Source organism: Coregonus clupeaformis, chromosome 37 (genome assembly GCF_020615455.1).
Source record: "Coregonus clupeaformis isolate EN_2021a chromosome 37, ASM2061545v1, whole genome shotgun sequence".
Taxonomy (NCBI): domain Eukaryota; kingdom Metazoa; phylum Chordata; class Actinopteri; order Salmoniformes; family Salmonidae; genus Coregonus; species Coregonus clupeaformis.
In genome coordinates this window covers 29,063,157-29,083,961 of record NC_059228.1, presented here as the reverse complement: position 1 = coordinate 29,083,961, position 20,805 = coordinate 29,063,157, and the positions used below count along the sequence as shown (strand labels likewise).

Below are 20,805 nucleotides of genomic sequence, written 5' to 3'. Positions count from 1 at the left end.
TCGATAATATCGCCCCCGTTTTTTGATTCCCTCCTGTCCTTGACTCTGGCCGCGCAGGCTGATAGCGGTCAGTCACCAACTCTGCCTAGAGAGGGAGAGGAGTGGAGCGAGGGAGGGAGGGAGGGAAAGAAGTAAGGAGAGGTGTAGCGAGAGGATGGAGGGGAGGGGAAGATGGAGAGAGGGTGGGGGTCGAGGGAAAGAAAGTGAAGCAGAGGGAGATTGGGAGGTAGAGGGAGGTCGGTAGAAAAATAGGTTTCTCATTATTTCCTCCAGGCAGGAGGGGCGTGTCAGTGCCACATAAGCTTTCCCTGTGTGTGTGTGCTGCTGTCTGATGGAGGGAACTTAGGGCACCACAGCCAGATAAACACTTCAGTTAGGCTTCTAACGTGCTATATCTAATCACTCACACTGGGAGCAGATAGAACTCAGCCCCCGATATTCCACTCACTCGCTTCTTTCTCCATCTCTCTCGGTCTCTGTGTCAGTCACATTGTAACTCATTGGAGCTTCATGACACAGCAAGAAATAACTTATTAATGGCACTGTCATTGGCTTTGCTCTGTCGATCGCCTGTGTGTGTATATGCGTGTACACACACACAGCCAACATCGATTTAAAATATTGGATTCTGGGAATGTAGTCCTGGATGAAAACACAGAATGAAATTAAGATCCCAGATGCTTGATGCTCTGCCAAGCACCTTGGCTTTGCCAGACAATAATGTATTTTCCGGTCGCTCGCTACCTGCAATCAGAAGAGAAGAGAGGACAGGACGTCTGTCTGTGGGTCTCAACCTGAGCCTCCGGACCAATGTTTTCCTTCAGCAAGACATTATTTAGCAGGCCGTCAGACAGTCGTGATTAGCCCTGTGAGCAAGCCAGACTGGGGAGACCGAGTGGGGATGTGGAGGTTTGGAGAGCACTGCCATGTCCTCTATCTCTCATTTGTATAGAGAGACAGGGTGGAAAGCCAGTTAACACTAAAACTGCTGGGCCTTGAGGGACCCCCCTTCAAGCTAATGAGCAGTCATTTTGACTGCAACGTTCTAACAGTGTAATTAATTCATTTCATATACAGTGGGGGAAAAAAGTATTTAGTCAGCCACCAATTGTGCAAGTTCTCCCACTTAAAAAGATGAGAGAGGCCTGTAATTTTCATCATAGGTACACGTCAACTATGACACAAATTGAGAGAGAAAAAATCCAGAAAATCACATTGTAAGATTTTTAATGAATTTATTTGCAAATTATGGTGGAAAATAAGTATTTGGTCACCTACAAACAAGCAAGATTTCTGGCTCTCACAGACCTGTAACTTCTTCTTTAAGAGGCTCCTCTGTCCTCCACTCGTTACCTGTATTAATGGCACCTGTTTGAACTTGTTATCAGTATAAAAGACACCTGTCCACAACCTCAAACAGTCACACTCCAAACTCCACTATGGCCAAGACCAAAGAGCTGTCAAAGGACACCAGAAACAAAATTGTAGACCTGCACCAGGCTGGGAAGACTGAATCTGCAATAGGTAAGCAGCTTGGTTTGAAGAAATCAGCTGTGGGAGCAATTATTAGGAAATGGAAGACATCCAAGACCACTGATAATCTCCCTCGATCTGGGGCTCCACGCAAGATCTCACCCCGTGGGGTCAAAATGATCACAAGAACGGTGAGCAAAAATCCCTGAACCACACGGGGGGACCTAGTGAATGACCTGCAGAGAGCTGGGACCAAAGTAACAAAGCCTACCATCAGTAACACACTACGCCACCAGGGACTCAAATCCTGCAGTGCAAGACGTGTCCCCCTGCTTAAGCCAGTACATGTCCAGGCCCGTCTGAAGTTTGCTAGAGTGCATTTGGATGATCCAGAAGAGGATTGGGAGAATGTCATATGGTCAGATGAAACCAAAATAGAACTTTTTGGTAAAAACTCAACTCGTCGTGTTTGGAGGACAAAGAATGCTGAGTTGCATCCAAAGAACACCATACCTACTGTGAAGCATGGGGGTGGAAACATCATGCTTTGGGGCTGTTTTTCTGCAAAGGGACCAGGACGACTGATCCGTGTAAAGGAAAGAATGAATGGGGCCATGTTTCGTGAGATTTTGAGTGAAAACCTCCTTCCATCAGCAAGGGCATTGAAGATGAAACGTGGCTGGGTCTTTCAGCATGACAATGATCCCAAACACACCGCCCGGGCAATGAAGGAGTGGCTTCGTAAGAAGCATTTCAAGGTCCTGGAGTGGCCTAGCCAGTCTCCAGATCTCAACCCCATAGAAAATCTTTGGAGGGAGTTGAAAGTCTGTGTTGCCCAGCGACAGCCCCAAAACATCACTGCTCTAGAGGAGATCTGCATGGAGGAATGGGCCAAAATACCAGAAACAGTGTGTGAAAACCTTGTGAAGACTTACAGAAAACGTTTGACCTGTGTCATTGCCAACAAAGGGTATATAACAAAGTATTGAGAAACTTTTGTTATTGACCAAATACTTATTTTCCACCATAATTTGCAAATAAATTCATTAAAAATCCTACAATGTGATTTTCTGGAGAAAAAAAATCTCATTTTGTCTGTCATAGTTGACGTGTACCTATGATGAACATTACAGGCCTCATCTTTTTAAGTGGGAGAACTTGCACAATTGGTGGCTGACTAAATACTTTTTTCCCCCACTGTATGCTATCGCAAGAATTATCATTTGGTTGTGTTTATGAAGGTCTAAGGTAACATTAGAATACTCTTATTGTATTTCAAATAGCGTTTTCATTTGTTTACAGTATGTTACTGTAGGCTATACGTAAAATAAAGAAATTCATGTGTTCAATCAATTGTATTCATGGAGTGCCTTTTGTTACTACTATATAACTGAAAGCATTTGTGTTGGAACACGCTAACAGCTTATTTTTATAACGACCCAAAAAATCCCCCAACCATCAGTAGCCTAAACATAATTAATGTTAATAAACCTCAAACCTTAATATTTAAGAACGTAAAAGTGAGGTTGTGGCTTTCTTTGGAGACAGGACTGCGCAGCCGTCTTCATCGACCTGGCCAAGGCTTTCGACTCTGTCAACCACCGCATTCTTGTTGGCAGACTAAATACACACACAAAAAAATTATGCACGCATGACTGTGTCGCTTTGGATAAAAGCGTCTGCTAAATGGCATATTATTATTATATATTATTGTTATTATTATTATTATTATTACATATTATATTATATTATTAAATAGCCTTGGTTTCTCTAATGACTGCCTCGCCTGGTTCACCAACTACTTCTCAGAGAGTTCAATGTGTCAAATCGGAGGGCCTGTTGTCTGGACCTCTGGCTGTCTCTATGGGGGTGCCACAGGGTTCAATTCTCGGGCCGACTCTATTCTCTGTGTATATCAATGATGTCGCTCTTGCTGCTGGTGACGCTCGGATCCACCTCTATGCGGACGACACCATTTTGTATACATCTGGCCCTTCATTGGACACTGTGTTAACAAACCTCCAAACGAGCTTCAATGCCATACAACACTCCTTCCGTAGCCTCCAACTGCTCTTAAACACTAGTAAAACTAAATGCATGCTCTTCAACCGAACGCTGCTTGCGCCCGCCCGACTAGAATCACTACTCTCGGCGGGTCTGACCTAGAGAATGTGGACAACTACAAATACCTAGGTGTCTGGTTAGACTGTAAACTCTCCTTCCAGACTCACATCAAGCATTTCCAATCAAAGGTTAGATCTAGAATCGGCTTCCTATTTCGCAACAAAGCCTCCTTCACTCATGCTGCCAAACATGCCCTCGTAAAACTGACTATCCTACCGATCCTTGACTTCGGCGATGTCATTTACAAAATAGCCTCCAACACTCTACTCAGCAAATTGGATGTAGTCTATCACAGTGCTATCCGTTTTGTCACCAAAGCCCCATATACTACCCACCATTGTGACCTGTACGCTCTTGTGAGGGCCAGCCAACTACATATTCGTCGCCAAACCCACTGGCTCCAGGTCATCTATAAATCACTGCTAGGCAAATCCCCGTCTTATCTTAGCTCACTGGTCACCATAGCAACACCCACCCGTAGTCTGCGCTCCAGCAGGTATATCTCACTGGTCATCCCCAAAGCCAACACCTCCTTTGGCCGCCATTCCTTCCAGTTCTCTGCTGCCAATGACTGGAACTAACTGCAAAAATCTCTGAAGCTGGAGACTCTTATCTCCCTCACTAACTTTAAGCGTCAGTTGTCAGAACAGCTCACTGCACCTGTACACAGCCATTCTGAAATTAGCCCACCCAACTACCTCATCCCCATATTATTTATTTATTTTGCTAATTTGCACCCCGGTATCTCTATTTGCACATCATCTTTTGCACATCTATCATTCCAGTGTTAATTACGAAATTGTAACTATTTTTGCACTATGGCCTATTTATTTATTGCCTTACCTCCATAACTTACTACATTCGCACTTTATGTTTTGTTTACCCCATATGTAACTCTGTGTTGTTTTTATCGCACTGTTTTGCTTTATCTTGGCCAGGTCGCAGTTGTAAATGAGAACTTGTTCTCAACTGGCTTACCCGGTTAAATAAAGGTGAAATAAAATAAAAATGTGTGCACAATTATTGGGCAACTTTTAGTGTGCAGAATTATTATGCAACTAAATGAAAAACTAAAAGTTCCCCATCTCACTTGTTTATTTTCATCTGTTACAGTGAGAATAATAAACAAACTCAAAATTTACAAATAAACATTTCTGACATTTCAAAAGAAAATCAGTGACCAATATAGCCACCCTTCTTTTCAATAACAGTCATAAGCCTTCCATCCATGGAGTCTGTCAGTTTCTTGATCTGTTGACGATCAACTTTTTGTGCAGCAGCAACCACAGCCTCCCAGACACTGGTCAGAGAGGTGTACTGTTTTCCTTCACCGTAAATCGACCGTTTAAGAAGGGTCAGGTGAGGAAGGGGGCCATGTCATTATTCTTTAAGGCCTTTACTGGCTAGCCATGCAGTGGAGTACTTTGATGCATGCGATGGAGCATTGTCCTGCATAAAAATCATGGTCTTCTTGAAAGATGCAGACTTTTTCCTGTACCACTGCTTGAAGAAAGTGTCTTCTAAAAACTGGCAGTAGGTTTGGGAGTTTAGTTTGAGTCCATCTTCAACCCGAAAAGGTCCAACTAGCTCATCTTTAATAATACCAGCCCATACCAGTACCCCACCTCCACCTTGCTGGCGTCTGAGTCGAAGTGGAGCTCCGTGCCCGTTACTGATCCAGCCACGGGCCCATCCATCTGGTCCGTCAAGAGTCACTCTCATCTCATCAGTCCATAAAACCTTTGAAAAATCTGTCTTCCGATATTTCTTGGCCCAGTCTTGACGTTTCAACTTATGTGTCTTGTTCAGTGGTGGTCGGGTTTCAGCCTTCCTTACCTTGGCCATGTCTCTGAGCACTGAACACCTTGTACTTCTGGGCACTCCAGGTAGGTTGCAGTTCTGGAATATGACAGCACTGGAGGATAATGGGTTCCTGGTAGCTTCACGTTTGATTCTTCTCAAATCTTTGGCAGTTAAAATTGCATATTTTTTTCTCAACACGGTTCTTGCAACCCTGTTGACTATTTGCAACAAAACGTTTGGTTCTGTGATCACGCCCCAATATCCTAGCAATTTCTAGAGTGCTCCATCCCTCTGAAAGATTTTTTTACAATTTTTGACTTTTCAGAGTCTGTTAAATCTCTTTTTTTGGCCCATTTTGCCTGAGGAAAATAAGCTGCCTAATAATTATACACACCTTGATATAGGGTGTTGATCTCCTTAGGCCACACCCTCCCTCATTACACAAATGCACATCACCTGATATGCTTAAATCCAATAAGCATTCCAGTTTATACAGCTTGGAGTTGGGAAATATGCATAATAATGATGATATGGTCAAAATACTGACTTGCCTAATAATTGTGCATACAGTGTACAGTGCATTCGGAAAGTATTCAGACAATTTACGTTACAGCCTTATTTTACAATGGATTACTTTTTTTCTCATCAATCTACACACAATACCCCATAATGACAAAGCAAAAACTGGTTTTTAGACATTTTTGCAAGTGTATAACATTTGTTGAAAACGGATCACATTTACATTAAGTATCGAGACCCTTTACTCAGTACTTTGTTGAAGCGCCTTTGGCAGCGATTACAGCCTCGAATCTTCTTGGGTATGACGCTACAAGCTTGGCACACCTGTATTTGGGTAGTTTCTCCCATTATTCTCTGCAGATCCTCTCAAGCTCTGTCAGGCTGGATGGGGAACGTCGCTGCGCAGCTTTTTTCAGGTCTGTCCCGAGATGTTTGATCGGGTACAAGTCCGGGCTCTGGTTGGGCCACTCAGAGACTTGTCCCAAAGCCACTCCTGCGTTGTCTTGGCTGTGTGCTTAGGGTCGTTGTCCTATTGGAAGGTGAACCTTCGCCCCAGTCTGAGGTCCTGAGCACTCTGGAGCAGATTTTCAGCAAGGATCTCTTTGTACTTTGCTCAGTTCATCTTTCCCTCGATCCTGACTAGTCTCCCAGTCCCTGCCGCTGAAAATCGTCCCCACAGCATGATGCTTTCAGCACCATGCTTCACCGTAGGGATGGTGGCAGGTTTCCTCCAGACGTGACGCTTGGTATTCAGGCCAAAGAGTTCAATCTTGGTTTCATCAGACCAGAGAATCTTGTTTCTCATGGTCTGAGAGCCCTTCAGGTGACTTTTGGCAAACTCCAAGCGGGCTGTCATGTGCTTTTAACTGAGGAGTGGATTCTGTCTTGCCACTCTACCGTAAAGGACTGATTGGTGGAGTGCTGCAGAGATGGTTGTCCTTCTGGAAGGTTCTCCCATCTCCACAGAGGAACTCTGGAGCTCTGTCAGTGAGACCATCGGATTCTTGGTCAACTCCCTGACCAAGGCCCTTCTCACCCGAATGCTCAGTTTGGCTGGGTGGTCAGCTCTAGGAAGTCTTGGTGGTTCCAAACTTCTTCCATTTAAGAATGATGGAGGCCACTGTGTTCTTGGGGACCTTCAATGCTGCAGACATTTTTTGGTACCCTTCCCCAGATCTGTGCCTCGACACAATCCTGTCTCGGAGCTCTGCGGACAATTCCTTCCTGGCTTGGTTTTTGCTCTGACATGCACTGTCAACTGTGGGACTTTATATAGACGTGTGTGCCTTTCCAAATCATGTCCAATCAATTGAATTTACCACAAGTGCACTCCAGTCAAGTTGTAGAAACATCTCAAGGATGATCAATGCAAACAGGATGTACCTGAGCTCAATTTCGAGTCTCATAGCAAAGGGTCTGAATACTTATGTACAGTGGGGGAAAAAAGTATTTAGTCAGCCACCAATTGTGCATGTTCTCCCACTTAAAAAGATGAGAGAGGCCTGTAATTTTCATCATAGGTACACGTCAACTATGACAGACAAAATGTGGGAAAAAAATCCAGAATATCACATTGTATGATTTTTAATTAATTTTTTTGCAAATTATGGTGGAAAATAAGTATTTGTTCACCTACAAACAAGCAAGATTTCTGTCTCTCACAGACCTGTAACTTCTTCTTTAAGAGGCTCCTCTGTCCTCCACTCGTTACCTGTATTAATGGCACCTGTTTGAACTTGTTATCAGTATAAAAGACACCTGTCCATAACCTCAAACAGTCACACTCCAAACTCCACTATGGCCAAGACCAAAGAGCTGTCAAAGGACACCAGAAACAAAATTGTAGACCTGCACCAGGCTGGGAAGACTGAATCTGCAATAGGTAAGCAGCTTGGTTTGAAGAAATCAACTGTGGGAGCAATTATTAGGAAATGGAAGACATACAAGAACACTGATAATCTCCCTCGATCTGGGGCTCCACGCAAGATCTCACCCTGTGGGGTTAAAATGATCACAAGAACGGTGAGCAAAAATCCCAGAACCACACGGGGGGACCTAGTGAATGACCTGCAGAGAGCTGGGACCAAAGTAACTAAGCCTACCATCAGTAACACACTACGCCGCCAGGGACTCAAATCCTGCAGTGCCAGACGTGTCCCCCTGCTTAAGCCAGTACATGTCCAGGCCCGTCTGAAGTTTGCTAGAGTGCATTTGGATGATCCAGAAGAGGATTGGGAGAAATATAACTTTTTGGTAAAAACTCAACTCGTCGTGTTTGGAGGACAAAGAATGCTGAGTTGCATCCAAAGAACACCATACCTACTGTGAAGCATGGGGGTGGAAACATCATGCTTTGGGGCTGTTTTTCTGCAAAGGGACCAGGACGACTGATCCGTGTAAAGGAAAGAATGAATGGGGCCATGTATCGTGAGATTTTGAGTGAAAACCTCCTTCCATCAGCAAGGGCATTGAAGATGAAACGTGGCTGGGTCTTTCAGCATGACAATGATCCCAAACACACCGCCCGGGCAACGAAGGAGTGGCTTCGTAAGAAGCATTTCAAGGTCCTGGAGTGGCCTAGCCAGTCTCCAGATCTCAACCCCATAGAAAATCTTTGGAGGGAGTTGAAAGTCCGTGTTGCCCAGCGACAGCCCCAAAACATCACTGCTCTAGAGGAGATCTGCATGGAGGAATGGGCCAAAATACCAGCAACAGTGTGTGAAAACCTTGTAAAGACTTACAGAAAACGTTTGACCTGTGACATTGCCAACAAAGGGTATAAAACAAAGTATTGAGAAACTTGTGTTATTGACCAAATACTTATTTTCCACCATAATTTGCAAATAAATTCATTAAAAATCCTACAATGTGATTTTCTGGGGAAAAAATTCTCAATTTGTCTGTCATAGTTGACGTGTACCTATGATGAAAATTACAGGCCTCTCTCATCTTTTTAAGTGGGAGAACTTGCACAATTGGTGGCTGACTAAATGCTTTTTTTCCCCACTGTAAATAAGGTATTTCTGTTGTTTTTTTGTTATTACATTTGCAATAATTTATAAAAACCTGTTTTCGCTTTGTCATTATGGGGTATTGTGTGTAGATTGTTGAGGAAATACATTAATTTAAAGTGAAGGGGTCTGAATACTTTCCGAATGCGCTGTAAACAATGAAAGCTGGTGAGTGCATTGCAATGAAAGCTGGTGAGTGCATTGCTGATGTTGTTTTTTGCTTGAGGAGTTGGGGCTGCTCTCTGTGTTGACATTTTGTGCTGATAGCATTGTCATCGGCTTGTTCTATCTAAACGGTGCCGTGCCTTCCTCTCTCCTGTCTCACCGTTTCATTTGGTAGTGGCGTGGGCACCTGCTCAGTGCACACTGTTCTGGCACTTAGGCCTAGGAGGTGTAGGTTATTCAGGCGGAGGCTCAGAATCAGAACAATAATCATCAGATATGTCATGATTCATTTATTCCATGCCATCCGAGTCGTTTTCATTCAGATCTTGTAGCAGCGCTAACGCATCATGTGCATCCATTCATCTTGGTCTTCTTGCCATTGTAAATTACACAAGCTCTCATAGTGTACTCCAAGTAGGCCAGAGTTACTGCTAAAACTGCTTGGATTTGGTGGACTGATATAGGGTACATAACATTTTGAGAGTACAATTTGAATATACCAATTCTGTAGAATGGCCCGCCCTGTTCTCCATTCACAATTGGTGATTACTTAATTATGCATAGTTCACTTCCCCACATTCGTCAACTCACCCATTCTCTCCCTTTTCCCCATCATATTTTACTTCATTTATTTCATCTGTTCAATGTGTGAAATTAGTTTCGGTATTGTTTTGGTTCAGTTTCGAGGCAATTATCGGGGTGATTTAACAACTGGGCACTGAGCACATTCCACTGTCGGGAGAAGGAGTGGAGCAGGCCCAACTATCTGGAAAAGGAGGGGCAACGGGGGGAAATCATTCCAAAAATGACAACTGGTTATAATTCCAGTTCGGTTTGTCATATTGAGATTCTAACAACGGCAGTGTCATATAGACTTAGTCAGGAAAAGTCAAGGACGGAGGGGGGCATGACTTTAAAAATGGCAGTAATACTTTTTGTATTTTATTAATGAGCAGTCTAACTGCTTTAGCGGTTCTTGTGTTAAGTGATAATGCCCGAGAAGCCGGTGTTCGACTCGGACCATCAAACCGTGCTAATATATCCTCCAAACACCGGCTTCGAGGGCATTAACCGTTATACAACGGGTTACCAACATATTCAAATAATGATTGACATTTTTTCTTAACATTTTATTTTGATGAATTTATTCATACCATTTCCTCCTCCCACTAAATAGTCCCTATACAAATCTAGGGTTGCTACACAAGCCGGCTGGTCGTTCATTCTATCGGTTAGTGTGCCAGAGACGTGAAGTATTTTTGTTCCACATCTATGGATGCGACTCAGTCGTTCCTTCTAAATGTTCCATTGCCGTGCTGCCTGGCAATGTTCTTATCCCTTGCTTGCAAGCTAGCCGAGTACAGTTCACTTAAAGTCAAGTCAAACAGTGCAGCCAGAATAACAGTAAAATAGCTGCATTTGGGTTTCTTTAAGCTGTTTTCAAGTGACATTTATTTGGATCCATAACAATGAGCTAATTATGCGCAATTTCGCCTGGCATAGAAAATGTGCTTTTTCGTCAGGACACTGTTCAGAGGAGCTAGCGAACTACACAGCTAACAATCAATTCAAACTGAAGCTGGAAAGACAGCAAACTAGCTGCATTTCATTTTGTTTGACCTGTTTTTCTTTTGACATTTATTTGTATTTAGCCATAAAAGTTATGGTGATTTTGATAGGCTGAGAAAATTTGTCTGTCTCATCCGACACGTTAATCCTCAATGGGACAGTGGAGATCGAATTTCAGTATTGAAACACTTTTAAATGTCGGAGAGACAGACCGCAAGGTTTATACAAATCTCTGCTGTTGAAAACCAAATGCTAGTCTAAAATAAAGGGGAGATAATGTCTAGATGCTTTTTTACAGTGGAGATTAAGTTTATAAATTGCCTGGTTGGGCTGATGAGACCGTGGATTGCGCAGTGAGATGAAACCGTAAATGGGCATTTTACCGTCATAGCCTTAGCCTCGTCCGGGATCTATTTGGCCCCATGTGACCACATCTCGTAGATATAGAACCGTACCTGGAGAAGTCTTCCCCCGAAAAAGAGATGTCGATTCTCAACAGGATTACCTGGAGAAATGCATCAAACTAGGGGAACACATTGGCATATATTGCCTAATGCACAACCAGAAGAATCAGACGTAAAGTTTGGAAATAGTTAATCAAAGACAAATGGTCTCCAATCTGTTGAGGTAGAGGTCCTGTTGAAGTACAGGACGTGTGAGCGAGTTCAGGACACACACCCAAACTGTCACGTCAGCTGCTCCCAGTAATATTCCATGCTCTGTGGTAGAAGCACGGCTCAATGTGAAATGGGCCATTGGAGCCGGGAGCTGGGGAAAACGGCAGGTGTCTGCAATACTGCCTGCAAAACTGCCTTAGTGCCCTCCTGAAATTCAATTAGGCTCGTGTGACACACCTGCATGATCCTGCGCTGCCCTTTTCCCATCTGAGCCCATGGCAGAGACACAGAGCAAAATACTAGCTGCAAACAGAGAATATCCGCGGCACACACATACAGTACTAATTGTCTCCGTTTTAATGATGCTGCAAGCTCAGCGCTGTCTCTTTCCGCTCATGTAAACCGTGAAAGCTGTGACACCGTAGACTTATTTATTTTTGGTGCAGAGGTATTGTGTCTGAGAATCCAAAGTTTCTATGCCCTATTTATAGTCTGAGATGGAGAATAAAAAGCAACCTTGAATAATGCAGCAGGAGATTGTCAGGTGGAATTAGGAACAACAGGTCGGCCGTTGAAAAATGAATCCCATGTGTGAGAGAGAGCCGAGGGGTCCAACACGCGCAGCCCGCTCGAGTATGAAAAGGCCATTATGGGAGGCTTTGCTGTGGCTGACATCTCAAACCCACCACTCCAAAGCATTTTCCCTCAGGAGCTTAGCGAGACCGATACCCCTGTCCTCTCTTCATAGATCAGTCCACACAAGGATGGAGCTCATTATCAAAGGGCTTTCCCATAGAAATATAATTAATAATTATATTTATATGGGGTATCCACTGTTGTGACGATGGGGGAAGTTATGGAAACCGTTATGAGACGAGCATGTTCTTGTCTTGACCTCTGCCAGCCCTGGCCAGGTATACTATAGACAGTATGTTAGAATCACGGTCCAAGGACCTCCCAGAGCAGATGGCGCTAGTTACCTTATGTGTTCATGTATCATGTAAACAAGAGGAGGATGCATCAGTGGAGGGCCCGCGCACACACACACACACACACACACACACACACACACACACACACACACACACACACACACACACACACACACACACACACACACAGTCAAGGAAATGAGTTATTGTGTTGAGCACACTCCATTACAGTGCATTATTTATGGGTTTTAGCGAGACACCTCTGCCCAGTGGGCCCTATCAAGGCTGGGGCGTTGACTACTCTCTGTGTAACCCGCTAACCCAGCACAGCTTGGTTGAGAATACTGCAGGCTGCTCTATAGTCTGGCTGGAGGTTAGATAGGGCTCCTGTGCTTGGTTTCGTGACTGGGAGAAAGGGAGAGAAAGCTTGACTGGTTTTGGATTCTCTCTCACACACATACACGGAGCAGGGAAAGCCAAGAGTGGAGGAGTGATGTGCCACAGCCGCCGGGATTTCCATGGCTACGCTGGCAAGGAAATTGATCATTCCCCTAACCTCCCCTCCTCCCTCCCATCGCTCCTTCCTTTCCATGGCCCAATTCCGTGGCAGCGGCTGCTCGCCTCTACAGAGTGTCAGTCAAAAGTGACGATGGGGGCTTTAAAATGTCACTGTTTAGTCACCGGGATCTTTGTGACTGAATAGGACGTTGTCTTTGGCAGCAGGCGGCGAGGGATTCTGCAGGAGTGCTACTGTTGAGCATCTCCTCGTCTCTGTCGAGAGGATGACGCGGTATGCAGGCGACAATTTGAGAATGCTGACATTAGCAGACACAAACACAGCACTGGACGCTGGGGCGGTGGTGTTGAGGTCAGCATGAATAAAGCTGGGCTGTTTTTCCTGTCCCAGCGGCCGACCGTCCAGCCATGCCATCTGCCGTGCTGCGTATGCCCAGTTGGGAAAGGAGCCCCTCGATTCACTCTCCTCCTGCCCCCCTTTGCCCACCCCACTCCCCCACCCCGGCCTCAGTCCCAGCTGTAGTCACACATGCACACACTCTCTCCCCCACTGATGCCAAGGCGCGTGACCTCAGCTCCGAACTGATTACCCCTCCAGAGATTCCTGTTGTCCATCTTACTCCGTATGAACAGTGGGAGTATTTACGGTGATGTAGTGTAGTAGACCTGAGCTCCCAGGGTCAGCAGAGGAGCAGACCAGGGGCTTAGCATGCAGCAGGCAGGCACTCTGTGTCAGAGGAGCAGCAGGATGCAAAAAATAACTTAATGGCCACAGCATGATTCATTCTCACCCTTGACCCCTTCGTGTGTGGAGCAAGCAGAAAAACATGGGCACACACGCACGTCTGCCCTCTGGCGTAATGAGTGGACGGCAGCATTACCTAAATGGTCACTTAGATCATCTGGAAATAGAGCACACAATCAGCAGACCATGCCAGTGTGTGCATGTATGCGCATTTGTCTGTTTTGTATTGTGTGTATCTCACATGGATTGGTTGGTGTTTTTGTGTATTCAGTATGTGTCCAGCGTACCGTTTACAGGTCATTTGTCAAGACACCCTACTCTGATGGGTACTTGTGTTCCATGTTCAGTGACTCTGGGATATGTGCACAACGCTCCCGTCCATGTGACCGATGCCTGTACTGAAATGCCAAAAGTCTCATGTGCAGTGCTCTTACAATACGAAACGCCCCTGGGGACTTAGTCCTTTTGAATTGGTAAGCATTTCTAAATGCCTATGTTAAATGGAGGTCTCCCACATAATGTCAAGCCTAGATCTGCCTTTCAATATTATATATTATTTTCTATTGGATTTTAAGCCTCTGGGCTTTTGCTAGTGGTATGAGCCTTGTGCAAACGTCTCCACCACTGCGGCTCGTTATCTGGTAATCTGGGGGAAGTTGCGTAACGCCGGGAGAAAGGTTTTTATAGTTTTGTTTTTATTTCTATTTGTTTTTCTATTTTTATTTTAAAATCAGTTTTGTTTCAGTTAGTTTTAAAACCAGATTTTCTACAACCCAATTAAAAAAAATATATATATATATATATATATATTATTTATTTATTTATTTTTGGTTGGGTACTGCGGGGGTGCGTCCTACGCCACTGCTAGTGATAGTGATGCACAAGCTAGACCTATTTGAAACATCTCGCTGCATTTACACACCAGATTCAGTGGCTTGAAAACCCCTAATTTCATGATTGTTTTTATTTTATTTTATTTTGTTTTGGAGTCAAAGAAAATAGTTGTAGTTTTTCTAACGGGTTTAACTATTTTATTTCAGTTTACTAAATAGTTTTTTCATGATTAGCTTTCGTTTTAGTTTACTATAATAACCTTGGCCGGGAGTAGGAGCACTTTGTAAACGGCTGCGAGGAAGCGACAGCACCGCTCGCTCTCCCACGTTTACCCACCATTGTGACCTTGAAAGATTTGCGGCAATCAGCTGGGGAGCATTGGAGAAATCATTCGAAGTAAATCAAGCAGGAGAGGAGAGAGGGAAGTAGAGCGCAGCCCCAGCCCCATTCTCCCTGCCTCTCTCCAGATTGATCCTGGTAAATAACAAACCAGCAGCCATAATAACTAATCCCCCAACAATAGTTGTGAAACGGAACGTGAAGAGCAGTAGCATCCCAATTTGTCCGCCACAGAGACTGATGCTGGGAGGACGGTAGAGGACGGGGGATGAGGGATGGAGGGGTCGGGGGGTTGACGACTGAGGAGGGGTGTGTGTAGATTGACATCACTGACACATCACTCATCGCAGCATGTGTTGGGAGGGGGGGGGCTGAAGTGGCTGACTGGAGCACAGAGCAAGGCTTGCTGTAATAATAATAATAATAATAATATGCCATTTAGCAGACGCTTTTATCCAAAGCGACTTAAGAGTTGCTGTGACATCAGAGAGACCTGGTGATAAACACTCACAGACCCACAGTGTGGAGAGTGAGACTTGACTGAGAAAGCAGGTTTGCAGCCAACCCTTCTCAATTCAAATAGAGAGCTGCCTCCCAATAATTAGGACTATATAGATCTCCACACAGTTCAATACTAGGCTACATCTAATCTACTATCTAATCTTGGTTTCAGTGGAGAGCCAATTCTACCCCTCGGGTGTTCTTTTTGTCTTTGTGATTTGGTGGCTCATTTCTTTAGCCGGCGTAACAAATAGTCATGCCAGTCATGCTTTATTTTGACAGGATTGATTTACTCCCTTCACCCATGTTTCTGGATCTGCTCGATCCTATAGTCATCTTATTGTGTTCTGTGCCTACCAGCAATCATCCTGCTATTTGATTAGACTCCTTCAATCAGAATAAGCTCTGGTAAGCTCTAGCAATCAGAATAAGCTGAAGACAGAGGTTGGTTGTTAGGCTTCTCACACACACACACACACACACACACACACACACACACACACACTCTGACTGTAGAGATATTGGAGGTCTGATAGCCCCTGGGTTTTTCCATTGCTAATCCTTTTTGCTTATCGATAGTTTGGAGTTCCTACTCGTACCCAGCTTCTCAGGCTCTGTGCAGACCTGGAGAACTCAGTCAAGGGAGACGTTGCATAGCACTTCAAAACTTTTTCAGTGGAGAGATGGTCCTTCTATTTATTAAGTTAACTCTCCACTTCAAATCAGCCTGCCTGCCAAGATCAAACTCCCTTCCCAGTCAGAGGGAAATAAGACCAGTCTTCCTGCTGCTTCCTGTTGCAGAGGAAAACTTTCAGAAGTTTGGGTTTTCTTCAAAACAGCCAGCCTTTTCTGCTTCAGAAACCAAGTGGGTAAGGCGAAGAGTTGGGGCACCTGGGCTGGGGGGGATGAGGTGTTATGTGCCTAACAAAGAAATGGTATTAGTTTCAGTGTCACTGCACTCACCCTTTGTCCTTTACAGTGTGAACCATGGGGAATTTTAGGGGATTTTATTTCCAAAGCTGGCTGGCTCTAATTTCACCATTCTATAATCTGGCACATTGGACAGCGGTCTAGTAATGTTACATTAGGATTATATTGAAGGCAGAACAAAGGGCAAATTTGATTGAATTTATCCGTGCATTACACTCATTGTCATGGAAGTAAGTTTTACATTTCTCAGCATATTTTATGCATTCCATAGCCTATAACTAGGGCCCATAGTTTTTCCTGGTCAGCACATACCTACAGGAAAAACTCCTGGCCCTACTAAAACAGGTAAATACTGCCGAGTGGCGCAGTGGTCTAAGGCACTGCATCGCAGTGCTAGCTGTGCCACTAGAGATCCTGGTTCGGATCCAGGCCGTAGCCGGCCGCGACCGGGAGACCCATGGGGCGGTGCACAATTGGCCCAGCATCGTCCAGGGTAGGGGAGGGAATGGCCGGCAGGGATGTAGCTCAGTTGGTAGAGCATGGCGTTTGCAACGCCAGGGTTGTGGGTTCGATTCCCACGGGGGGCCAGTATGATTTTTTTTATTTTTATATAATGTATGCACTCACTAACTGTAAGTCGCTCTGGATAAGAGCGTCTGCTAAATGACTAAAATTTAAATGTAAATGTGTTGCATGTTTTTTTCTGAGACTCATGGATGTTCTAATCCCCAGGTGATCCACAAGCACTTCTACCTGAAGCGGGTAGAGGTCATGGCGCAGTGTGAGGAGTGGATCGCAGACATTCAGCAGTACAGCAGTGACAAGAGAGTGGGCCGCACCATGTCCCATCACGCTGCTGCATTGAAGGTAAACAAACACATTATTCAGCTACAGGAGACCTAGCACCATATCACAATGTTGTCCTTCACCACAGATGTGAACACCTCATCCCCCTTTCACTTACATTTACACACACAAACACACAGTTCTGATTTGTGTTAATGAGGTCTGGATTGGTCGCTCAGGGCGACATCCCTGGTGCTTATGCATGGTGGACAGGCTTGATTCATGCCACAGCTGGCTTCCACCTCTGACAGTCTCAAGAGGCGGCCCGAAAAGATAAGGGGCGCGTCCTACTCCCCTCAGCTCACTGTCAGCAAGGCTCCCTTCCTCCGCCTGTTAATAACCTCAATTAATACCCAGTGTAAATAATCTCGACACCCTGATAAAACTAAAGGTCCGCAGCAAGCCGCTCACATTGCTGTTTTAAAGCAGGGCCACAGAGGGCTTTTTTCTCTTGCTCCAGCAAATAGGTTCAGATTCTGAAATTATGGGTTGTTGTTTTTTTGCACATTCTTGATTCCTTTCTCCAGTTTTCTTTTTTTTAAGGTGTTGTGTGGGAAGTGGTCCTTTTTTTCATTGCTTCAGTGATATCCAAGATACTCTGCTTTGGCACTGAAAGGGTAACTGGAATGGATTCATGTGACCTCCAAGAGTATTTTGGACAAAACTTAAATGGTGGGCTTGAAATTTGTATTGGTTTGGAAGAGCATTTAGAGTTCAAAGGCCTTGGCATTATTGTTGGGAAGAGTATTAATCTGTTTCCTCATCAGAGCCCATGTTTGTACTTGCCTCCTCACAACATATAGTAGCTCTGAACTGAGCCCTATGTGATAACTCTGTCCTCTCTCCCCCACCCAGAGGCACACGGCCCAGCTACGAGAGGAGCTGCTGAAGCTGCCCTGCCCTGAGGGCCTGGAGCCTGACGGGGAGGAGTTCTCAGACAAGAGTGCCGCCCTCATGGTCAAGGAGCTGCCCAATCAGGACGCGGAGAAGCCAAGTGGCAGCCAAGACGGCCCCTGCAGTGAGGGCCCGCTATGAGTCCCGCCCCTCCTTGCTCCCCTCCACCCTAAGCCGCGGCCACTCCTCCTCACAACTATTACTATTGTTATTAAATAGACTTTGACGGCTTCGAACCACAAGCCACCATTTTGTCAATATTTGTATGTAAGAATCTAATTATGTAATGGCTGAATAAAGAGGACGAAAAAACTAGATGAAAATGAAACCGCTTACAAACCAACAAAAATAAGACAAAACTCCAAACTATGCTATGCCCTTAAGGAAACAGTCGACAAACAAATTACCTTTTTATTTTTACCTGTAAAACAGTGTAAACTGTTTGTGCTTTTTCTTCAATTGTGAAATAACCACTAATTGGTATGTTATTAAATTTGTTTATGTATACATAATGACAGAGGAAATCACTGAATATATAAGGAAACTAGCCTACCATTAGAGAAGAATGTTTACTGAATGTTAATTTCAATTGTTTTGACTGTTAGCACAAGGACAGTTGTAACCAATAATATATTGGTTGTTCTTTAAGTATACTATTTAAAAGAAAACATACACTTTCCTTAATTTGAGAAATCTTCTGGTTGCCCATTGACATCGCTTTTTTGATTTCTACAGGATCCTGGAAACTTCAATAAAAGCTGAAATTTACATTCTTAATTGCTATGATTACTTGTTACCCTTTTTACAGGCTGTTCAAAAACGCTATGAACAAGTTTTTTTGCCTCTAATTCTCAATGCAAGTTTAATAAATGCAACCCGGATATATACATTGATCTGATTGTGTAGATAAGCGTCTGAGTATGTAAGATGTGCTTGGGATATGTACCGGTATGTGAAAGCTTCTGAATGTGTGATTTTTGTGTGTGTTCAACAATCCCGCTAAGATGCAAAGCTGCTATGTGGCTTTTATCTACATTGACATCATACCAAATACTTTGAAAAAGTTAATTCACTGATTATTTGACCTTTCTACACATTGATCGTTCTGCTCTGTCTGGAAAAGGTTTATTCCGGTGAAAGAAAAAGCACTTTCTGTTTTACTCACTCCCGGTTGAGTCACATACTCCTTTTGGTAGGACATTAAATGGAGCTTTGGATTGATTGTGCAAATGCTTCTTTCTGCATTGTTGAACACAACTTGGACTTGAACCTCTTAAGGAAAACATGGTACCAATCCACATGGGAGCTTCTACTGTAAAGTGGCTTGGAAGGCCCAGTGCTGTTTACCAGTGCAGGGAAACGGGCCATCTATATGAGTCAACTATTTAACTGAAGTATTTAGATACACTTTGTTTTGTCTTTGCTGGTGCAGTTTTTGGGTTGCAGATTTTCAGTGCCAGTTTAGCCATCCACAGCTAACTGTCAGTCTTCTCTGTTTTCCTAGCCTCCTTACCATAAGATAAGCTTATATCGGCTTGTGCGTTTCACTGTCATAGAACGTAATTACCAAAGTCAACATCCAGCTTGATTCGGTGTGAAATGGCTGGCTGTATGTTGCCCTAGTTGTCTCCTAAGCAAATATGCACTGAGTGGACAAAACATAAGAACACCGTCCTAGTATTGAGTTGAACCTCCCCCTTTGCCCTCAGAACAGCCTCAATTCGTCGGGGCATGTACTCTACAAGGTGTCAAGTGTTCCACAGGGATGCTGGCCCATGACTCCAATGCTTCCCACAGTTGTGTCAAGTTGGCTAGAAGTTGGACCATTCTTGATACTCACAGGAAACTGTTCAGTTCATCTTATCCAGAGCGACTTACAGGAGCAATTAAGGTTAAGTGCCTTGCTCAAGGGCACATCGACAGATTTTTCACATAGTCAGCTCGGGGATTAGAACCAGCGATCTTTCGATTACTGGCACAACGCTCTTAACCACTAAGCTACCTGCCGCCCAATTGAGACATAATCCATGTCTCAAGGCTTAAAGATCCTTCTTTAAACGGTCTCCTCCACTTCATCTACAATGATTGTAGTGGATTTAACAAGTGACATCAATAAGGGATCACCAGGATTTACCTGGTCAGTCTGTCATGGAAAGAGTAGGTGTTCGTAATGTTTTGTAAAGACTAAGGAACATTGAGCCTTTGTAACCCTATCCTGTTATCCCTTTCCCCAAAAGCTCTGCCTTTGGGAATGCCTGTCGGAGCTCTTGTACAGCAAGCTTGGATAAACAGGGATTATGGTGTAGAATAAAGGAAAACAGCACGGTGGATGCACTTCTGTGATTTAGCCCTCCCACTATACATTATTCATCCTATGCTTTAAACCTCACAGTGAAGTAGAAGGAGAAATAGCTACTGGAAAATGCATGGAGTGTAAAGCTCTGCATGGAGAATCAACAATGGCATGCAATAAACCTATGGGCTACACGCAGCAGGGTTTGAATCAATTGTTGGGAATCTAAACCCAAATCACACAATACTTGACAGGTGAACAGAGTTTGTTTTTGTCTCAAATTTCTGATCACATTAACCCTGTATTGCAATATATTACCCTTTCCCCAATGTTTTGATAATTTAATATATACTGAACAAAAATGTATACGGAACAATTTCAACGATTTTACTGAGTTACTGTTCATATAAGGAAATTGTCAATTGAGGCCCAAATTAGTCCTAATTAGTGCATTGGGAAAGTATTCAGACCGCTTGACTTTTTCCACATTTTGTTACGTTACAGCCTTATTCTAAAATTGATTAAATTGCTTTTTTTCCTCATCAATCTACACACAATACCCCACAATGACGAAGCAAAAACTGGTTTTTAGACATTTTTGCTAATTTATAAAAGATACAAAAACTAAATACACAAGTATTTAGACCCTTTCCTCAGTACTTTGTTGAAGCACCTTTGGCAGCGATTACAGCCT

The 20,805-nt window shown here is 44.0% G+C and overlaps 1 protein-coding gene across 1 annotated transcript in view; it reads left to right on the top strand.

Moving 5' to 3' along the window:
• birc6 (baculoviral IAP repeat containing 6) overlaps positions 1 to 18,705 on the top strand; it is a 155,109-nt gene extending 136,404 nt beyond the window's left edge. Inside the window, 2 exon segments of the mRNA XM_041866138.2 lie at positions 16,811 to 16,945; positions 17,780 to 18,705. Of these exon segments, the coding sequence (XP_041722072.2) occupies positions 16,811 to 16,945; positions 17,780 to 17,959 (315 nt within the window). The 3' untranslated portion in view covers positions 17,960 to 18,705.
• The last annotated feature ends 2,100 nt before the right edge of the window (positions 18,706 to 20,805 follow it).